The sequence below is a fragment of the Podarcis cretensis genome (genome assembly GCF_951804945.1).
Source record: "Podarcis cretensis genome assembly, chromosome: 16".
In the NCBI taxonomy this organism is placed as follows: domain Eukaryota; kingdom Metazoa; phylum Chordata; class Lepidosauria; order Squamata; family Lacertidae; genus Podarcis; species Podarcis cretensis.
Genome location: NC_137186.1, coordinates 18,247,957 through 18,269,969, shown reverse-complemented (window position 1 = coordinate 18,269,969; position 22,013 = coordinate 18,247,957). Strand labels below are relative to the sequence as shown.

At 46.9% G+C, this 22,013-nt stretch overlaps 1 protein-coding gene across 11 annotated transcripts in view; it reads left to right on the top strand.

Moving 5' to 3' along the window:
• PC (pyruvate carboxylase) overlaps nucleotides 1-10,155 on the top strand; it is a 263,520-nt gene extending 253,365 nt beyond the window's left edge. For all 11 annotated transcript variants that reach the window (XM_079956475.1, XM_079956470.1, XM_079956471.1 and 8 more), the window contains 5 exons: nucleotides 1,273-1,517; nucleotides 2,125-2,304; nucleotides 3,588-3,836; nucleotides 4,595-4,735; nucleotides 8,572-10,155. In XM_079956475.1, coding sequence (XP_079812601.1) covers nucleotides 1,273-1,517; nucleotides 2,125-2,304; nucleotides 3,588-3,836; nucleotides 4,595-4,735; nucleotides 8,572-8,820 — 1,064 coding nt within the window. In that variant the 3' untranslated portion in view covers nucleotides 8,821-10,155. The remainder of the gene's footprint in view (nucleotides 1-1,272; nucleotides 1,518-2,124; nucleotides 2,305-3,587; nucleotides 3,837-4,594; nucleotides 4,736-8,571) is intronic.
• The last annotated feature ends 11,858 nt before the right edge of the window (nucleotides 10,156-22,013 follow it).

Below are 22,013 nucleotides of genomic sequence, written 5' to 3'. Positions count from 1 at the left end.
GGGGCCTCGTAACAACTCTCAGCACCCTTAACAAACTACAGCTCACAGGATTCTATCATAGCATTCTGTTTGGCTTTTAAATGCATTTTATTTCACTAAAAACAAAAACAAAGAAAAAGAGCATAGTAAAATATTGTTACAGCAAGTTGAAAGCAGCATAAGGTTGGGTGTTATCACTGAACTTGTTCTGAAACATTCCTGAAAAATATATTTTTTTCCACAAACCTGTTAGGTTAGTTTAGATGTATTCTTTTACAATAAATTAGCTTAATCATAGTTGCTATAAGCCAAATTTTCTCAGTCCATTCAGATGTATTAGAAAATATGCTTCCCCCTATTTTTAGCTGTTATAACTTTAGCAGCAGTTATAAGGTTGAACACCGTTTCTTGATCATTTTCTATAATAACCTATTTTAGATGACCAAGCAGAAATATTATTGCTTCCAAGGGGAATATAATATCCTAACCTATCAGAGATATTAGCCTGAATGGTTTTCCAGAATATTTCTATTTACATACATATCTTTTGGGATTGTTCTCAATCTGCTTTATTTAATTTGCATAGCCTTTTAAATGTGTGGTGTGAATGTGACCCATGCTTTGGAAGCTAGCTAAAGGCATGTATTTTTACCATAGCTTTTGAAAATTCTGATGGTTTACCTTCCTGTTGAGTAACTCTATGCTGCTTCTGGTGTTAGTGAGATGGTTTTGATGTTATTTAAATTATTAATAATTTTGACACATCTTCCTAAAACTCCTGATTGTTTTGTAACCAGCTGTGGAACCTTTTGTTGAAGGGTTGGTAATAAGACATATTTAACAAATTGCTACTGTGAGATGTGGCAAAGGCTTCAAAAAGAGCTAGCCCAAAACATTTGATTGCCTGAGGCAAAGAACAAAATGGCGCCCTCTCTCCCTTACACATAAGAGCCAACCAGTTGGCAGTTGTATCTTTCTTCAAGACTGGTGATGGGGCCACACCCTCCACTGCCCCTGAGAGCAGCTTAGGGGGTGCAATGCAGGCACAATTCTTCCCACCAGCACCTCGGCATTGATTCCCAAACCCTAGCATCTGCCCCCTGAGGTATTCACCTCATCCTGTCTAATGGAAGGGCTGGCCTCCATGGCTTGTAAAAGAGGATTAGACAAATGCATGGAGGAGAAGGCTTTCAGCATCTGCTAACCCCAATAGCGACTGTTCCCCACCTGGGCTAAAGCAACGAGGCTTCCCATTCCTACCCCACTACATAGAGCTCTCTTTCCCCCACTCAGGCATCCAGATAGAGAAAGTGTTTGACTACAGTGAATACTGGGAGATGGCGCGGGGCCTCTACGCCTCCTTTGACTGCACGGCCACCATGAAGTCCGGCAACGCGGATGTGTACGAGAACGAGATCCCCGGAGGCCAGTACACCAACCTCCACTTCCAGGCCCACAGCATGGGGCTGGGGAACAAGTTCAAGCAGGTGAAAAAGGCCTACGTCGAGGCCAACAAGCTCCTTGGGGACCTCATCAAGGTAAGTGACGCTTCATCCAGGGCCCAACGCCCAGCGGCTTCCCTCCCATCCACAGCAAGGAGAGGAGGAAGGTCGGGCCTTTGGGGCAGCCAGGGCACCAAAGAATCTCAGGGTCGTGAGTTCGAGCCTCACCTTGGGCCAAAGATTCCTGCATTGCGGGGGTTTGGACTAGATGACCCTCGTGGTCCCTTCCAACTCTGCAGTTCTATGATAAAGATGCCATGGGGGTTTTGTGCTTTGGGGTTGGAGCGGCTCCTCCGTGAAGGCAGATTGCAGCATTTGGGACTTTTTAATTTGGAGAAAAAGTGAGCAGAGACAAAAGTTTGCAAAATTCTGCATGGCGTGGAGAAAGTGGATGGAGAAAGGCTTTTTCCTTCTTCCATGACACTAGAATTTGGCAACATCCATGGTGGATGGATGGATTTATTTAATTATTTATTTGCTTGCTTGCTTGCTTGCTTGCTTGCTTGCTTGCTTGCTTGCTTTGTAAAATTTCTACATCTCTTGACCATAGGGAGAACCAGTGGCTCATTGGCCCTCTCCCAAGAGGGAGCTGTCTTCTCACTTTTTCCCTCTTCTTCCCCCCACCCCTTCCTGCTCCCTGCAGGTGACGCCCTCCTCCAAGATTGTGGGCGACCTGGCGCAGTTCATGGTCCAGAACAACCTGACGCGGGAGGAAGTGGAGGCTCAGGCAGACGAGCTCTCCTTCCCGCTCTCGGTGGTGGAGTTCCTGCAGGGCTACATTGGTATCCCCTATGGGGGGTTCCCAGAGCCCTTCCGCTCCAAGGTAAGCACCTTTGGTGTCAGGCATGGAGAGTTCTCCCCTCCCTTCTGCAACTTCCCAGATAAGAATTAATGAGCAGTTGGTAGATTCATAGTTCTTTTATTACAGTGTCATGTTGCGAACACAAATACACAGCTCTCCTTAAGGAAGCAGTTGCCTACTCTAATCATTCTTCCGGCTACTGCAGTATTTTGGGCACCAGCAGGAAGTTCCTCCCTCCCTCTGACTCCTTTCTTCTCTTATACGCTCGGATCTCCGAGTCCGAGGGGAGGTCCCCCACACTCTCAAGAGACGTCTCCACTAGCTGCCCCCTCCCTTCTGGTTCTGTTGTCATTATCTCGTAACTGGGTAACTCCCCCCTAAGCTGTTCAGCTCCTGCCTCTCTCTCTCTGCTTCTGAACACACTGTGAACAAGGGAGGCAACTCTTCTCCCTCCAGCTCTCCATCAGAGAGAAGCTGGTCAGCCACAGAATGCATCCCCCAGTCCTCATCTTCAGACCATTCCCTGACATTAGGGTTCCATGGATGATAATCATATCAGACATGGGGCTGCCACCCCTACTCATGTTGTTCGCCAACACAGCCTCTTCTTACTCCCACCACCCCTCTGGTCAGTGACCAAAATAAATCAATTCATAACTCCCACTACTCCCTTTACCCTTCACACAAACCCCCAGCCCCTCATACCCCTACCATTCTCACAGCTTCTTCAACTGGCATTTTCTTCTCAGTTCCCTGCAACGCTGCTTTACTCAAACTTCTGTTGTTGCTTTAGACCACCAAGTCCCCCTCTCCCTTTCCCCCATCCTGATTTCATGCAAATCCAGGTTTATGACGCAGCATTGCAAATCCTACACTGTGGTGGTGGTGCATTTTTATGTATTTAGGGAGATAGCCAGGTCAGTCATACTCTGAGGAGACGCTTTGAAATCAGCAGAGTTAAGTAACATCAAGTCCACCGAATTCAGAAGGTCTACTCTTGAGTGGGATTAACTGGGTCACGCCTCAGGAAAATCCTTCTTAAGCAAGAAGACATTAGAAGATATTTCTTCATTTCGGCTGGTAACAGCTTCCAGAGGGCTGGAGGCACAACACTAAAAGGCCCATTTCTTACATAAGCAAAGCGCACCTCTGGAACATGTGGTTCTCTCAGCAGTGCCCTGTCTGAGTTTCCAGGTAGGGATCTCTGGGGAGAGGTGATCTCTGGTCCTCAGTTGTTTCCCAGCCCCTGGTCAAGAGTCACCCCATCAGGGACACGAGCTGTTGTCTCCTTTGCACTCCTCCAGGTATTAAAAGACCTGCCGCGCGTCGAAGGCCGCCCGGGGGCCTCCCTTCCACCCATGGACTTTGTGAAGTTGGAGAAGGAGCTGTGCGAACAGCACGAAGAAGAGATCACCCCAGAGGACGTTCTCTCAGCTGCTATGTACCCCAAGGTCTTCAACGAGTTCAAGGATTTCACAGCCAACTTTGGCCCCGTCGAATGCCTCAACACCCGCCTCTTCCTGGAGGGGCCGAAGATCGCGGAAGAGTTTGAGGTGACCCGAAGGGTGGGGGGCAGAGATTCACACAAGCCCCTTTGCCAAGAGGCAGAGGGAGTGGGGCGCCTCCAAACTGGGTGTAGGTGCTCTTCCCCAGCGATCTGGGGGTGGGCCATTATCAGAAGCTGGCAATGTCTCAATGAGGGACAGTTATTTGGCCCACCCCACACTTAGGTACCTTTGGGGCAGCAGTACCACATAGTCAGACTGGATGTCTTTCCTAACCCAGCCTGGAAATGTCATTGCAGAGCAGATGTTTGGTCACTGAGCTAAAGTCGTGTCCTCAAAAACAAAACAAGGTTCTAGTCTGCATGTTTCTGCATAAAGGGCTGGTCTTAAATAGGAATCACCTGGATAGTTCAAGTGGTTAGAGTGTTGTGCTGATAACGCCAAGGTTGCCAGTTGGATCCCCATATAGGACAGCTTCATATTCCTGCATTGCAGGGAGTTGGGCTACATGATTCTATGAATCTGTCTCATCAGTCAGACCGTAAGTTCATTTAGCTCAGTATCCTCTTCACAGAAAGGCACAGGAAACAGCTGCCTACTGAATCTATCTGGCTCAGTGCTGTCTACACTGACTGGCAGCAGCTCTCGGTGGGTTCACGAAGGTGTCCCCCAGCCTTACCTGAAGATACCAGGGATTGAACTTGGGACCTTTCTGCATGCAAAGGAGATGCTCTTCCCCTGAGCTTTAGCCTAGCAGGCCCTCCAGGACAAGGTAACTCAGAGCTTACCGTCTTCCCGACACGTAGGTGGAGCTGGAACGTGGCAAGACCCTCCACATCAAAGCCTTGGCGCTGGGAGACTTAAACCGGGCCGGCCAGAGGGAGGTCTTCTTTGAAATGAATGGGCAACTGCGCTCCATCCTGGTCAAGGACACAAAAGCCATGAAGGTAAGATTACCCTGCGGATTTTGTGTGCTGCAGCAGAAGCTAACTTTAGTTAAATGTATATTATTATTATTATTATTATTATTATTATTATTATTATTATTACCCCGTCCATCTGACTCGGTTGCCCCAGCCATTCTGGGTGGCTTCCAACAAATTATAAAACCATAGTCAAACATCAAATGTTATAAACTTCCCTACACAGGGCTACCTTCAGATGTCTTCTAAAAGTCAGGTAGTTGTTTATTTCCTTGACAACTGATGGGAGGGCGTTCCTCAGGCAGGTGCCACTACTGAGAAGGCCCTTGAACCCTTGATTGGAGCACACATTTAGTTGAAAGCTATAAAATAAAACAAGAAAGCTTATGGTTATTGAGAGCCAGTGGTAGTCTAGTAGTTAGAGTTTCAGACTAGAACATGGGAGTGACTGGGGTTCAAATGCCCCCACTCAGCCACGAGACTCACTGGATGACCTTGAAGGCCAGTCACTGATTCATCTCATCACAATCCACCTCACAGGGTTGTTGTGGGGATTAAAAAATGAGGGAGAACCGGGCACACTACCTTGAGCTCCTTGGGGAAAAGGTGGGGTATGAAGGCATCAAATTAATAGGAAAGAGTTTGACAGTGGAACAGACTCCCACAAGAGGTGGTACATTCTCCTTGATAGGAAAGAGTTCTATAGTCCTAGCTAACTGTCTAGTTGGAGAACCAAAGAAGCCATGCTTGCCCCCTCGTTCTCAGAAGATAAATCCAAAATGGCCTCGCATCTCAAGGTCAAATGAGACTGGCAGGAGGAAGTTGTTAATAGGATGCAACCTAAAAAGTATCAGTCTAACTTCAAAGGGTAGAATGAGGTCAGCACAGAGTTCAAAGGTATGGGGATAATCTGGAGGTCTCTATCTGTTTAAACGCCATGCTAACCCCTTTTCTGAGTGGCACCCAGACTTCCAACAGGTAATAAATAAGCAGGCTAGCCATGAGCAAATAGATAAGTGGGATAGATAAGTGGGTGGACAAGCTGGAGCCAAGAACCAGATCACAGCTTGCAAGATTAGACTTGCAGTTCGGGAAGATGAATCGAGTGCCCTTTCGGGTGCGTTTGTTTTGCTCGGTTTGGATGCTTCTCTAATCATTAAAATTCATCCGTGCCCTCCTGAAAAAAATAATAATCTTGCAACCAGCAATGCAAATATTAAAAATAACAAGATTCATCAGCACTGAAATGCCAGTAACAATCAGCCTCAGAGGTGGGTAAGTAGGGGGTTGAAAATACAATTCTTACTCACCAGCGGTGATTTAACAAATGACAATACAATGCTGGTATTGCATCCCTTTGGGGCCTGGTCCCTTCTCATCTGATCCAGCACAGAACAAAAAGCAAAAATTAAAAAACAGAAAAAATATCCATAAAAGAAAAACAATTAAAAGACACATAATATTTAAAGAACCTTATCTTCTTTCACCTTATTTCTCAGACCTCCTCCCCCCTCCCCTTCTTGCATTCCAATTTATGTTGTCTGCTCAACAAGTTCTTATTCTAATTAATTTAAAAAACCCAATTTTAACTTAATCTTAAACCTTTTTCCTAAAGTCGACCCAAATTTCCCTTCCACAATTTCCCCACATTCCATAAAAATCGCAAAAGTTATAAAAAGAAAAAAGGACTTAACAATCTATATTTTAACACCCTTTGGATTCCCAAATCCCACCCTCCCTTTCCCGGTTTGATCCCCAAATCAGTATCCATCAGTCCATCAATTCTCAGCCTGGATCCCAAACTTCCGAGGCTCCTAAAACTCTTTCCTTTTCACTCTGCCGGATTTTTTGACCATCCTTTGTGTTCAACACCAACTCTCGGGGAAGATCTGTCCCAATAATGACCATTTTTCTTCCAAGCAGGCCTCTAAATTTAAAAGTGGAGCTCAAATTTTGTTCCTTAAATTTTTTAAGACTGTATGTCCCAAAAGCTCCAACTTCCATCTTGATCTCCCTTGTGCTAACAGGCCTCTGATCTGCCTTGATCTTCCACAACATTATAGCTTCACCTTCATTTTCCACCAAATTTTCCACCAAATCCTCATATGTCCCTTTTTCCACTTTCTCAAATTTATCAGATTTCTTTTGCCCAGCTGCAGCAACTTCTGTTCCAACTTCAAGGGCTTTTGGTTCCACGACAAAGGCTTGTGTCAAGTCTCTTCCTGTTCTAGCAAGTTTATTTACTGCTTCATTCAATGTTGTCACCCTTGTAGACAAAATATTACCCTGGTCCTGGATCTCTCCCTGTAATTCCTGGAGCTTTCCCAGGAGATGAAATGTCCTATTCAGCTCAGTCAGTATTTTTCCACTTACAGCCATTTCTTGCAGTATTCCAAAACTCCCCTCTAGGGGGATTTTGTTTACTTAGTATCTTTCCTGTTCCAATCCAAAAGTCCAATGTAACTTATTTTTCTTTATTCCCAGCAATTTGTATCCAAATTACAGAAAATCTAACCGGCAGAATCACCAGAAACAACGTTTCCTTTTATTTCCCAGCTTTGACAGCTAGTTTGACAGCTGTCAAAGTCCGTATCTTTTCAGCAGGCTCTCTCACAGATCACTCCCGGGTCCCGGGGGGTTGCGCTTTAACTTTCCAAACCGACTCTTGTCCTCCAGCAAAATTAATTGTAGTGTCCAATCATGAAATTAATAGTTTTTCTCCACAGGGGACAAAGATGTTTCTCTCAGCTTTAGCTCTCTAGTCCTTGCTTTAGGTTGTCTGCAAGGCGGGGGGGCGGACTTCCTTTTTACACCTCCCCCGGTCGTACCGAATTTAAAGACAAAAATTCCTTTTTAAATCCAATTTCCGTATTACTCACGGGTTGTTGCTTTTAGTCTGAATGTTCAAGGGAAAAAGTCAGCGCTCTCCGTCCATGGCTTGCGGCTTCACTCAGCAGGGGAAGCAGAGGGCTCTCAGCACCGCGCCGCTCCCCCTTCCCCGTTCCGTAGCCTTTAAAAAGGCTCCTTCACGGGTCGGGAGGGCGCTAATGGTGCCCACCGAGTCACCACGTCCACAGGCATCCGCGCCTGTGGTTTTTAGGGGTCCCCGCGTCGCCGGCGCGGCAGGACCCGAACCCTGTTGAGCCGATTCCCTCCGGAGCTCGGAGGGAATCCGCCATTAGGCAATGGCGCTAACCCGGATTGTTTTTAAACAATCTATGAGCCAGTCTACATGTCCAGAGGACTGATAGGATGTCAGCTGTCTAGGGAGTGTACTGTTTCAAATAAGGGGGGTGGCATAGTCCAATGGGCTCCTGTGTTAAAAAACAACAGTTGAAATACCAAATTCTACACACAAAGAAATCAAGAGAGAAGTCTAGGCTATACCTTTAGTCTAAATCTTTGGCCTTAGTAAGAGCTGAGCTGTTCAGCAGTGGAACAGACTCCCACAAGAAGTAGTGGACTCTCCCTTCCTTGGAAGTTTTTAAGCAGAGGTTGGTTGACCATCAGTCATGTATGCACTGAGGATTCGTGAATATTATTCAACACTATCTTAATTGTTAGTTGCAGATTTTGCTGAGTGATTTCATTGTACTGAACCTTACTAGAATCTTGTCTATATGCCAATAAAGGTTTGAGAAGTGAACACACAAAAGTATGATCTAGTTGAGATGCCTGCATTGCAGGGGTTGGACTAGATGCCCCTCAGGCTCCCTTCCAACTCCAATTTATACCCTGGGACTACAGCTCCCATCAGCCAGCCTCTGCTTGGTTCCCCAGCATCTGGGGCTGATGGGCGTTGCAGTTCAGACTGAGAAAAGCAATCCTGGCATATCATTCCTCTCTCACTTCTACTCCAGGAAATGCATTTCCACCCCAAAGCCCTGAAGGACGTCAAAGGCCAGATTGGGGCCCCCATGCCTGGGAAGGTGATTGACATCAAAGTGCGGGAAGGGGACCCCATCGAGAAGGGGAAGCCCCTCTGCGTCCTGAGCGCCATGAAGATGGAGACGGTGGTCAATTCGCCCTTGACGGGGACCATCAAGAAGATCTACGTCAAGCCGGAGATGAGCTTGGAAGGGGACGACCTGATCTTGGAGATCGAGTAGCCAGCCCTCCCCTGCTCCAAAAGCAGAACAATTTTCCCACTCGCACGCACACGACCACCCACTGAAAACTGCTGTTTCCCCTCCCTCCCTCCGTTGTAACCCAGGCCCTTGCAACGAAGCCCCTCCTTCTGTAGAAACTCTTCACCTTCACCCCACCATCCCTTGCCAGGCCTGTATTCTGAATGCTTCAGATGGGGGGGAAGCGCACAGAAATAAAAGCATGGCAGCAGGGAGAGAGGGGGGGATCACGTGGGTCAGGGAGACACAGCAAGCGCCCGCTGGTTCCAAGTTAGGAGGCAGACAAGGAAAAGCCCCCCTTTTTTTGAGGAGGGGGGATTTCAGCTGCTGCCTCCTTTCAAGAAATTGATGGCAATTTCAGCCCCCTCCACCAAAAGTGGAGCCTTGCAGAAAACAGACCTGAGTGGGGAAGGAGACCCCATCCCCATAGATGCACATGTGCCCTCTGCCCAGACCCCATGGACCAATTTAGCGGGGGGTGGCAGGGAGGTGTGCTAGGGATCGTTTCCTTACCACCTCCCTCTGCTGCTGCTGCCCACTGCTGACTTCACTACATGCTTCTCCCCAACCTCGGGGGAAAAAATCTTCTGTAGGACAGATTTCCTTCCTCAGAGCTCCACCCCAGCCCACCCACCGCACTTCTTAGAATGAACATTTCAGGTCCAGCATTGCCTTATGGTTGGGGAGGAGGGGAGCAGGGTTAGGACCCTCCCTTCCTCTTCCATCACTCCCTTCCTTAATCACTCATTACAATTGCCAAAACAGAGACTTATTCTCAAGCCAAATTGCAGAGCAATGGGGGTGGGAGAAACCTTTGGGGGGGGGGATGGAGAGGTTCAACTCCCTCCCCCTACATGTGATGTACAAAGCAATCCCAATCACCAGAATGACCTAGGCCAGCTGCCACCAACATGGTAGCCCTCTGGCTGTTTTGGACTACAAATCCCATCGGCCTCAGCCAGCACGTGCTGATGGGAGTTGTAGTCCAAAATGGCCGTGTTGGCCTCAGACGGTGTGTTGTTTACAGGGTTGTTCACCGAGGGCTGGGAGCGGAACAAGGGTGAGGTCCCCTCTTCCTCCTCCTCCTCCTGCCCGTGGGTGAGGGAACAAAATGGAATAATGGAGCGCAAATCATTTTGACTCCACACTGAGGAACTGAACTGAGCCGGCCGGCATGTCGGCATCTGAAGAATCATGGGATTATTTGATGAGACCAGCAGGTGAAACGTGGGATCCACAGAAACTTCACTTGAAAGAAACGAAATCTATATATAAATATCTATATAAATATCTCTATATAAAAGCTCATCAAGATAATCCTGTGTGTGGTGTGTGGATCAAGGGAGGGTCTGTGTGGGTGTGATGGCGTCTCTCTCCCTCAGACCAAAGAAACTGAACAACGCTGGAAGAAGATTCAGGACAGATAGAGGACCTCTTCACGCCGTGCAGAGCTAATCTGTGGAACTCCCCTCCACAGGAGACAGTGGCGGCTACTAGGCATAATGGCCCTGCTCTGCCTCCGCAGTCAGAGGCAATAATGCTTCTGAATACCAGTTGCTGGAAACCACAGGAAGAGAGAGGGATCTTGGGATCAGGTCCTGCTTGCAGGTTTCCCACATGCATCTTGTTGGCCCCTATGAGAGCAGCAGGCCATACCAGATGCCTGTTGCCTGACTCTGAACTCTGGTTGCTGCTTAAATGCCCAAATGCTTCTCAACACTTTGCACGCAACCTTCTTCCAGGTCACAGGGTGTGATCCAGGGGTGGCTAATGGCTTTGGGGAGCTCCAGGGGCCGCGTTACACTTTTCAAAACTTTTTGGGGCTGCACAGCAGCAGCTGGTCTGTGCAACCTCCCCTCCACATTCTTCCTATGAATGTTGGGCACACAACTCCCCTCCCTCCAGCTGATCACCCCCTCCTCAAATGATCAGTTTGAGGAGGGGGGCAATCTGCACCCTCTTTGTGTACTGGGCTGGAGGAGAGACCAAGGGCTCTGCCTATTTTAATCACCAAAATGGGAGGGAGGGGTCCTCGGGAGGCCAGAAAAGCATGGATTAGCTGGGGGGGGGGCTGATGCAGTCCGCCATATCTCATGCCACATCCCTCTCCCCTTTTAAAGAATATCTTTGCTTGGTACACTGCAAGACAGAGTGCCTGTGTGTCTCTGCCCACCCGCCACCTTAATTTGCCCAGAAGCACAAGCTGGAGCTGGGTGTGGGTGAGAAAGAATGAGACAGGAGTCATGTTCAGGGTTGGACAAGATGAGTCTCCGATTTTTAAATAGCTGCACAAGCTACAGTTCTCAACAATAGGTTTCCCCAGATTTGTGGGGTGGGGGGGAGGAAGAGGGCCCAATGCACACACTATATCCTGATCCCAGGAAATCCTATTGGTGCCCCAGAGCTCACAAGAAGCCCTGGCAGCAAGAGTAATAGAACGGACCCTGAGGATCATCTAGTCTAACCCCCTGCAATGCAGGACTAGGCAACTGTCCCTAATGGGGATTGAACCTGCAGCCTTGACCTTATCGGCACCACGCTCTAACCAACTGAGCAACCCAATCCTCTGAAAGTCAGCCCGCACTTGCATAAGGCAACATAGGCACATTTGCATCATAGGATCCTGTGTTCCACAAATCTGCTTCTACTACCACCCTGACTTGAAGCAAAAAAAAAAAGCACCCCCTTCCTCAGGGGCAGAGGAAGGGGGGGCGGTGGGGGTGGTCCGCCCTGGGTGTCATCACTGAGGGGGTGACATTCAGCGTGCTGCCCGCCCATGACTCCCAAGCCTACCCCGAGCCGTCGGGGGAAGGGGCGGAGCTGCGCCGCCTTGCCGGCGGCCTTCCCCCTCCACCCTTCGTTTTGACAGCTATGGGGAGGCTTGGGAGTCACGGGCAGGGGGGCACCATTGCCCCCTTGCTCCTGGGCTGCTTCCTGGGGGGGAGCCTCCCCCAAGCTGCCAAAGGAAGAGGGAGGAAGGCTGTAGGCAAGGCAGCACGGCTCCCTCCCCCCTGCCGCTGCCGCCCAGGAAGCAGCCCACCATGGGTGGCTTACCCCCTGGGACGCTCCCCATGGCCCCACCCCTGGGTGCACAGCTTGTGTGCCGCTCCAGGTGCGCCTCTGCCCTTCCTGCCTTTCAGGTGATCATCCAAGCTGGGTCTGACGTCCAGTTTCTCCCCCAGGCCACAACTTCCCTGTCCCATTGGCTGGGGGGCTGGAAGAGGAGGGCTTAGAAGAACCCAGTGCAGGGACGAGTAGGCAATGAATTGGCCAACTTTTTAATCTGACATTGCTCCTGTAGTATTCACTACCACCTCCTGTTACGGAAATTGAACAGGGGGAGCTTCTTCAAACATCGGAAGGCAAAGCAATGGGGAAGTCTCCTGCTAAATTTCAGCGCAGCCAGCAGCTGCTGAAAGGCACAGAAGCCCTCCCTGCACATGGAAGTTGGCAACCTTTCTAAGGAGACTCTCCCACAGACGCACTAAACTCATCTGCCCAGGTTGTTCTCCTGCCTCTGCTTAGAACTACTTCCCCCCACGCAGCCTCTGCTTCACAAAAATGAGGAAATGCCGACTTCAAAGCATCTTCTTATTAACACGTCAATTATTCTTAAGCTATTATTGTCTTTTCAAACTGAGAAGTGAATTTTCGGAGAATTAAGTGAGCACTCAGCGGGGGCTGCTGAGACACAGCTCAGCTGGCTCTTCACAGCTGTAATTAGCTACCTACACACACACACACACACACACACACGTGTGTGTGGCAGGGAAGAGTGAGGTGGTGTGCAGGTCATAAGAAAGAAAAAGCAGTATCGTGCTCTGCATTCAAAGGTGAATGTTTGAGGACATTCCGTTGTAGTAAAGTGGGTGTTTCGTGTAAGGAAATTTGAGGTGCACAAAGAAAGGAGGAACCATATAGGGGGGAAATGGGTTTTTAAAAATATAAATATTTTTGCACAGTCAATGGTCAAGAAGGTGGTTTATGCATGTGCTATGGAGGTTTGTCAGGAGCAGGTGGAACTCATCAACCTGGGAAGGTAGCCTACCTAGGAGAAGGAAAACTCTGACCCTAAATCTCCACAGCCTTGCGGGATATCTTTGGGGGGGGGGAAAGCTAAGGAGTATCATCTCCTGGCAAATAAAAGGGGAAGAAATGGAGGCAGTGAGAGATTTTACCTTCTTGGGCTCCATGATCACTGCAGATGGCGACAGCAGCCACGAAATTAAAAGACGCCTGCTTCTTGGGAGAAAAGCAATGACAAACCTAGACAGCATCTTAAAAAGTAGAGACATCACCTTGCCAACAAAGGTCCGTATAGTAAAAGCTATGGTTTTCCCAGTAGTGATGTATGGAAGTGAAAGATGGACCATAAGGAAGGCTGATTGCCGAAGAATTGATGCTTTTGAATTATGGTGCTGGAGGAGACTCTTGAGAGTCCCATGGACTGCAAGAAGATCAAACCGATCCATTCTGAAGGAAATCAGCCCTGAGTGCTCACTGGAAGGACAGATCGTGAAGCTGAGGCTTCAATACTTTGGCCACCTCATGAGAAGAGAAGACTCCCTGGAAAAGACCCTGAAGTTGGGAAAGATGGAGGGAACAAGGAGAAGGGGGCGACAGAGGACGAGATGGTTAGACAGTGTTCTCAAAGCTGCCAGCATGAGTTTGACCAAACTGCGGGAGGCAGTGGAAGACAGGAGTGTCTGGCGTGCTCTGGTCCATGGGATCATGAAGAGTCGGACACGACTAAACGACTAAACAACAAAAACCCTGCACAACTCCAATGTGCAATCCCAAAAGCTGCCTCCTGGCAACTCCTGCAGCCAAGCTGGTGCCAAATGTCTTGCTCTGCTTTCCTTGGGACCACATCAGTGAGGCTCAGGGGGCGGGTCTTGTCTGGGCAGCTCAGGACCTTCCAGGCGTGTAATGCAGCGGTTTGACCTCCCCACTGGAGGAGGGGAGTGGCATCCCTGTTCCCAAAGGGCAAAAAATGGAAGCATCTGGACTGGTGCAAACTATTCCAGCTCTATAGAGAAAAGAGAAACTTCTTACAGCTTTCTCTTTCCACTTCTGCCACCTTGTTAGCAGTAACTAAATATTAAAAAGTCACGCTGAAACAATAATCTCCCGAGTCTGGCTTGCATTTGTAATTGCAAATGCCTGCCCATGGCCCATTTTGCCAAAAAAATGCAAATTTAATTACAAGCTTCAAGTCTCTAAGCTTGAGTTTAGCTTCTTTGAATTTGTAGAAAGTCTCTGAAACTCACTGCTGCCTGCACTCCAGTCTCCAAGCAGCGGCAGACTCCAGGGATGCCTATGCTTACCCAGGATTCAGTTTCCTTGGAATGACAGTCAGTGGAGACTGCGACATCCTTAAGATATATGGCTTGGTTTACACATATATTTACAACCTGAACATAGAGTGGAGGGGCTCACAGTATTAGCGCCATAACAGAACTTGCTTAGGTTAGGTTTCCAGGAAAGCCACAGCTTGGGGTCCAGTGCAGAGCAAGACACACCTCTGTGTCCCCAGCTTCCAGCATCAGGCAAACTTAAACATAAAACTATCCCATATGCAGCCCCCCTTGGCCTATTCTCCATCTTACAATAACTTGGCATCCAGGCAAGTGAGGTAGCAAAATGTCACCCATTTGTTCCTATGGCAACAGAGCAACCTCTTTGGATATGGTAAATAGCAGTACTTAACTGACCAGCCAAGGTCATTATGTTAACAAAGGAACTTTCTGGATGCTTCTGCAGCCTCTTCTGTAAGACAGCCTGGAAGGGACCTAGTGTATCATCTAGACTGACCCTGCAAAAAAAAAGAAACCCCTCCAAAATATCTGTTTTTATCTATGCAACACCCTTCTCCAATGTTTTGTGCTACAGCTCCAGGTTGATGGAAGTCATAATCCAGAATATCTGCTGGGCACCAGGTTGGGGAAGCCTACAGCATTCGAAGTGCTTTACACCCACTTTAATCATTACAACAGCCTGCAAATTCATGTAGAGTTGAGTTTCGAACCAGTCACATCCCGGGTTGCAGCAAAGCCTTCCTTTCAGCTGCTGCTGCTGCTGGCCTTGACAACAACCTCTGGGCGCAAATGAGCCTTTCAATTTGCATTGTGCTGCTCCTTTTCCTGCCCATAAAGCATCTTCAAATTGAATTCACAGGCGGAGGGATTCAAAGAGCCAATCGATAGCATTAACAATTCATGATTCATGCTGGGTTAATTATGAGGCAACAAGGCCAGAGCTCAGTCAAGGTCACGCCATTGCCTGCCTCTGCTCTACACAGCCTCTCCCAGCCCCTGAAAAGCTCCCAACACCCAATTGCCCCTTTGGAGGGGAAAATCCTTTGGAGGGACACCCCATGAGCACTGAAGGACCAGCCTAATCAGGCAGCAAAATTAAGTGTTGATAATTTCCCATGAACTCCATGTCCAAATCATCCCTTATGGGAGAAGGAGGTGAACTCCCTGCACTCAGAAAGCTCACCTGTCAGGGAGCATCTGCTGAGCGTGCAAAGGGCATATCCACACATTCACCACTTGCAATCAGAAGCAACCACCTGGACCACCTAATTCTGCTGCATCTATCTATGTCTCCACCTTTCATCCAAAGATCCCAGGGTGATTCCCAGCATGAAAATAGAGGATAAAGGCACAAAATAATTAAACAAAGCAAAACAATAACCCCAAAACTCAAATAACTAAAAAAAAAAAAAAAAAAAACATTTAAAAGGCTGCAGAATATTAATCGGGACAAAGTCTGGTTGAACATTTTTGCCTGGCACCAAAGATGTATAATGAAGGTGCCAGGCGAAACTCCCTGGGGAGTGCATTCCACAAATGGGGAGCCACCACAGAAAAGGCCCATTCTCATGTCACCCTCATAGTGACTGTTTCACGCAGCTTCATAACTGCACAAGAGCAATTTTGATTTTTTTTCTATTTAAAAAAGTGTGTGAGATAGAGAGAGAGAGAGCAGGGGAGAGAGAGACACACACACACGCGCACACAGAGAGAGACACTCCTGGTGCATGTATGTAAGTCCTTTTAAAGTTCAAGGGTATCTTACCCACTTGAAAACATTTTCCAAACCCCACTATTCTCCCCCTCCACTCATTGAACAAGGCTTTTTCTTGACATTCTTTCATAATCTTCCTCCCCTTTGGAGTGAAATTGACTAGATCAGAATACAGAGGATTTCATCGCTGTAGAAAAGAGGGGAAGAGTGTGCATGCAATCTGCATCTTGAGGCAAACAGCAGATCCGCACCTTACATTTAAAGCACATTTAAAGCATGCAGCTTTCCCAAAAGAATTCTGGGAACTGTAGTACACACACACACACACACACACACACACACACAATTCCCAGCATCCTTAGCAAACGACAGCTCCCAGGATTATTTGGAGGAAGCCATGTTCTTTAAATGTGTGTTGAATGTGCTTTAAATGTATGGTGTGATTGCAAGCCTAAATGCAGGCCTGCAACACCCAGTCACCTTTTTGTTAATTCTCCCCTCTTCTCACCCTGTTCCCACCACTTCTTTGAGTAATATCTAGCCTGAGAAAAACCTCTGGAGAACTCAAAATGCCTCTCGTTTTATGACATATTTTGGTTGGTCCAAATAAATCTATTGCCTATCTATGGGTTTAGGTAAATAGAACAAACCATCTTCCTTGGCTGCGGTAAAATTTGTCACCAACACTGACACTCTCACGTTCATTAGTTGTGTCTCACTATAAGAGGTGTTTCTCATTTCTTAAAGGGCTTTGAGCACAGGCCCACAACATGAATTTGCATAACATTTGCATATGCCAATATATTTGTATTGATACCTCTGGTCAAATCAAGATGTTGATTGGCTGGGATTGCACCAGTGCTGTGCTCTGCACTGTGCTCAACCAAAATTAATAATAATAATAATATTTTTAAAAAATATTTTTATTTTGCAAATTACAGTACGATAAAGAACAGCAATGACAAAGCAGTTACAGATCTCTCGGGTGTCATTATTACAGTATATTCTTTTATATTTTTTTATATAAACCATTTCCATTGGCTTATTGAATGTTTACAGATAAATTATAAGCAGATAAAAACATTGACAGGATTATTGTAATAACCTGCAGTTTCATAGGAGTATATATTTAAAGGAGATGAATAAATGAGCAAATTAAGTGAATGTGGATATGCAGAAGATATTAAAAACAAATTTAAGGAACCACAGAAAGAGGGGGAAGGAAGTCAAGTTTTGAAATGCCAAAGTGATTGTAAAATTAGTGAAATGTAAAAAATTAGTGAAATGTATAAACTTGAAAAGTATAAATAAAATTTTAAAAAAGAAAAAAAAATCTATAGGCATTAAAATCAGAGAGAAAAAATCAGTAAACATACTATCTGAAATAGCCCCTCCAAAATCCTGGGTGGGTAGCTGGAGGTTGTGAACTCTCAAGAGAAGGATATATGAGCATTAGGAATGGAAACCATTCCATGTCAAATTGATTAGATATAGCTTCACCCCTCACTTTCTGCATATCATGTGTCAATCTTTCCATGACAGCGAGACGCCAAAAACTCTTATAATAATTTTGTGGTCAAAAAAATCAGAGGACATTTTTCAGCCTCTGACTTTTGTTGATCTGACTGCAACCAAAAGGACATTGCTAAGATCTTTATGGACGGTTAATTTAATAGTAATGATAACAACGACAAACAACAGCAACAGAAAGGGAGGACAAGGGGCAGAAGATTTAGAGCTCTGCACAAAAGTCCCAGGACTCAGCCCCCCCCCCCCCGCCCAGGCTACCTGCAAACACTCCTGGTACTTATCAAGGTACCAAATACTGGATTAGTCCTAGCAGCATGGCAGCCATCAGGGGAACCTTGCTCTTCCGTAGGACCATCCCTGCCATGCAACAGATTGGGGGTTCAGAAACCGCCATGCTTCAAGTTGGAGGGGGCAGATGAAGTGCTGAAGGCCTGTCAGAACGGTACCATTTTCAGAAGGGTTCCCACTATGCAGCAAAAGTGGCAGCATCTTGTAACAGCTTAAAGACACACTATCAGATGGACAGGATGTCATCCTGAGTTGGGTGTAGCAAGAGTTCTTTAAATTGTTGGTCCTAACATAGGTGGGAGTTTCAAAAGACCAGCACAACTCCTCTGCAATGATCAACCTAAACATGCACTTTCCAGAAGGGCGGTTAGTTCTAGGAGTCTGCTGAAGCAAAAATCAACAGTAAGTAGGCCTTGTGACACCCCTTAGAGACCGACCAGTTATGCCACGGAAGAAGACCCTCCAGGTGTCCCTATTTTCCAGGGACAGTCCCTGTTTCTGATTTGATCTTGGAAGGTTCCACTATCCCTTAGGATGTCCCTATTTTCATCAGAGAATTGTTGGAAGGTATAGAGTTATGCAACCCCCGAGCCAAGGAGATAAGTAATTATATAACCTTTAGAAGACATCTGAAGGCAATCCTGCATAGGGAAGTTTTTTTTAATGTTTACTGATTTATTATATTTTTATGAAAGTTGGAAGACGCCCAGAGTGGCTGGGGCAACCCAGTCAGATAGGTGGGGCAGAAATAGGAGGAGGAGGAGGAGGAGGAGGAGGAGGAGGAGGAAGAGGAGGAGGATAGAAAAGGACATTCCTATTTTCATCAGGAAAATGTTGCAGAGTATGCAGCAGAAGTTTTCATGGACTAGTTCCCACTTCACCAGATGCATGCATCAGACTAAAATGGACAGGTGGATACATGAAAGCTCATCCCATAATACAAGCTGCCAGTCCTTAAGCCTGAAAGTTTAATGTGTATAGTAGGGTTTTCACCTGTCTTGTATAATACAGTGGTACCTTGGTTGTCAAATGGCTTAGCTCCTGAACAAATCAGCTCCCGAATGTCACAAACCCTGAAGTAAGTGTTCCGGTTTATGAACGTTTTTTGGAAGCCAAACTTCCAACATGGCTTCTGCAGCTTAACTTGAGTGCAGGAAGTTCCTGCAGCCAATCGGAAGCCACGCTTTGGTTTTTGAATGGTTTTGGGAGTTGAACGGACTCCCAGAATGGATTAAGTTTGATAACCAGGGTACCACTGTACAGGATCGTCCTGTATGTATTTCATGTCTCCTCAATCTCTCTCTCTCTCTCTCTCTCTCTCTCTCTCTCTCTCTCTCTCTCTGTGCCAAGTTAGAGATCGTCTCCAAATGCAAGGCTGTGTGAAACCACATGCATTTAAGCTCTGGGTAGCCAAGCACAGACAGATTTACAAATTCGTGTGTGACAAATTCCAGAGGGGCTATCCTGTTAGGCTGCTATATTGGATTGTTTTAAAGTCACATCAGCACTAAATGAAAAAGAAAAAGTCCCCCACCCTGTCCTGTATTTTGCCAGAACAAAGGTGGCAACCCTAGTACAGTAAAGGTAAAGGTACCCCTGCCAGTACGGGCCAGTCTTGACAGACTCTGGGGTTGTGCGCCCATCTCACTTAAGAGGCCAGGGGCCAGCGCTGTCCGGAGACACTTCCGGGTCACGTGGCCAGCGTGACATCGCTGCTCTGGCCAGAGCCAGAGCCAGAGCCAGAGTCAGAGCTGCACACGGAAACGCCGTTTACCTTCCCGCTGGTAAGCGGTCCCTATTTATCTACTTGCACCCGGAGGTGCTTTCGAACTGCTAGGTTGGCAGGCGCTGGGACCGAGCAGCGGGAGCGCACCCCGCCGCAGGGATTCGAACCGCCAACCTTTCGATCGGCAAGCCCTAGGCGCTGAGGCTTTAACCCACAGCGCCACCTGCGTTCCAAGTACAGTAGTGGGTGGCAAAATTTAAGACAGCTTTACTAGGTCAGAAAAACAGCAGCTGGGAATTCACAAAAGTGGAGTCTACTGGCCTACAAATAACACAGGCTTATGCAGAGACATTTCCTCGCCTTAGCTTTACACGTGTGTAGAATGAAGTCGTGTTCTCCTAGGAAAAGCAGGCCTGTATTATCAGATCTGGATGCCTGATTCAGCGGGAACAAAGTACCTACTTTCTATCAAACTGTCTCAAGGTTGTTTTTCCTGCACAAACCATTCTTGACACATTCTTAATGCAGCCTGAGCAAGCAGATTCTCCTAACGGTACCGTTTCACACACTGTTTTCGCATTTCTTCACATGTATAAATCAATGTGTTTATCCACCACAGGCATCACAAGCCTTCAGTTGTCCCAGTGAGTGTAGATAAGATTGTTAGCATCTTTCCCAGTTCTACCTGATGAGCTCTGTGTATCTCGCTACCTTGCATATTCCACCCGCAGAAGCCTTGTCCTAAACAACTCACTCTGTGTGTGTGTGTGTGTGTTATATAATAATAATAATAATAATAATAATAATAATAATAATAATAATTTTTTATTTATACCCCGCCCTCCCCAGCCAAGGCTGGGCTCAGAGCGGCTTACAAGCAATAATAAAAACAAGATGAATGATTACAAACTTAAAAACAAAAATAAAATACAACATTAAAATAATGGAACATTAAAATATTAAAATGTAGCCTCATCGCAGGAGGAGAAGGAAAAGAAAAAAAAAGAGAGGGAGGGAGGGAGGGAATCAAATTGGCTCCAAGCCAAAGGCCAGGCGGAACAACTCTGTCTTACAGGCCCTGCGGAAAGAAATCAGATCCTGCAGGGCCCTGGTCTCATGAGGCAGAGCGTTCCACCAGGCCGGAGCCAGAGTTGAAAAGGCCCTGGCTCTGGTCGAAGCCGATCTAACTTCCTTAGGGCCCGGGACCACTAGGGTGTTGTTATTTATGGACCTTGAGGCTCTCCGTGGGGCATACCAGGAGAGGCGGTCCCATAGGTACGAGGGTCCTAGGCCGTGAAGGGCTTTAAAGGTCAAAAGCAGCACCTTAAATCTGACCCTGTACTCCACCGGGAGCCAGTGCAGCTTGAAAAGCACTGGGTGAATATGCTCCCATGGCAGAGACCCCGTGAGGAGCCTCGCTGCAGCATTCTGCACCCGCTGGAATCACACCATTATTATTATTATTATTATTATTATTATTATTATTATTATATATCACACCATTGACACAGGCTAAGGGCTCCTCCAGCAACCGATTTCTTGGGCACAGTCATTCTGATTTGCTTGCATAAAGCTCAGTTGGCAGAGCATGAACCTCTTCATCTCAGGGTTGTGGGTTCGAGCAAAAGGATTCCTGAATTGCTGGGCTGGACTAGATGACCCTCGTGGTCTCTTCCAGCTTGACAATTCTGTGATTCTACATGGAGGTTAGACTGTATCCAATCTTGGTAAGCACTCGTTCTTATTTGTATGCAGTTGTTATTTTATTATATTTATATATTTTAAAATTGATATACCACTTGATTGTAAAACAAAGTAACGACCTCAAAGCCGTTTTCAAAAAGAAGTTAAACGACGACAGTAAATATGATTTACCCGCAGTGTATTTATTTATACATCTTCCCATTAATCATTCATCTGTTCCACACTTTCCAATGTGTTTCCAAACTGCAGAGTCCAGGTTGCTCAGGTTTTTTAATGTGGATTTGTTGCACTACTGCAACAGACACTTTAAAGGACTTTAATTGTGCAAACCAAAAGTTCCCTGCACGTTCTTGAATCCGTCCCACAAAATAGTGGTAGTCTGAAGGCAACCCCCTCCCCACAAATTTGATTGGAGTAGGGAGCACTTTCATATACTGTAGTCAAGGAAGCATGTAGTAGCTGCAGTTCTTCACAGAGAACATTGTACATATTATCACTCAAACTGTGGCTCACACCTCCAAAGCCTGGCTGACAATCACACATCCACCTTTAGAGGTTATTTTCAAACTATGCTGATGTTTTACGTGCACATCCTTCCCTTCCTCATTAGCTGAGTGTTGCAGCTCAGCTGCAAATCTGGCTACACTCTAGAATCATCAGGTGACATCCAGATTTTGTCAGACTCCAACTTCCATCACCCACAACGATGGTCAGAGGCAATGGGAGACATAGTCTCACTGCATCTGGAGAACACCACATGGGCTTGTTGTTGTTGTTTATTCGTTTAGTCGTGTCCGACACTTCGTGACCCCATGGACCAGAGAACGCCAGGCACTCCTGTCCTCCACTGCCCCCCGCAGCTTGGTCAGACTCATGCTGGTAGCTTCAAGAACAC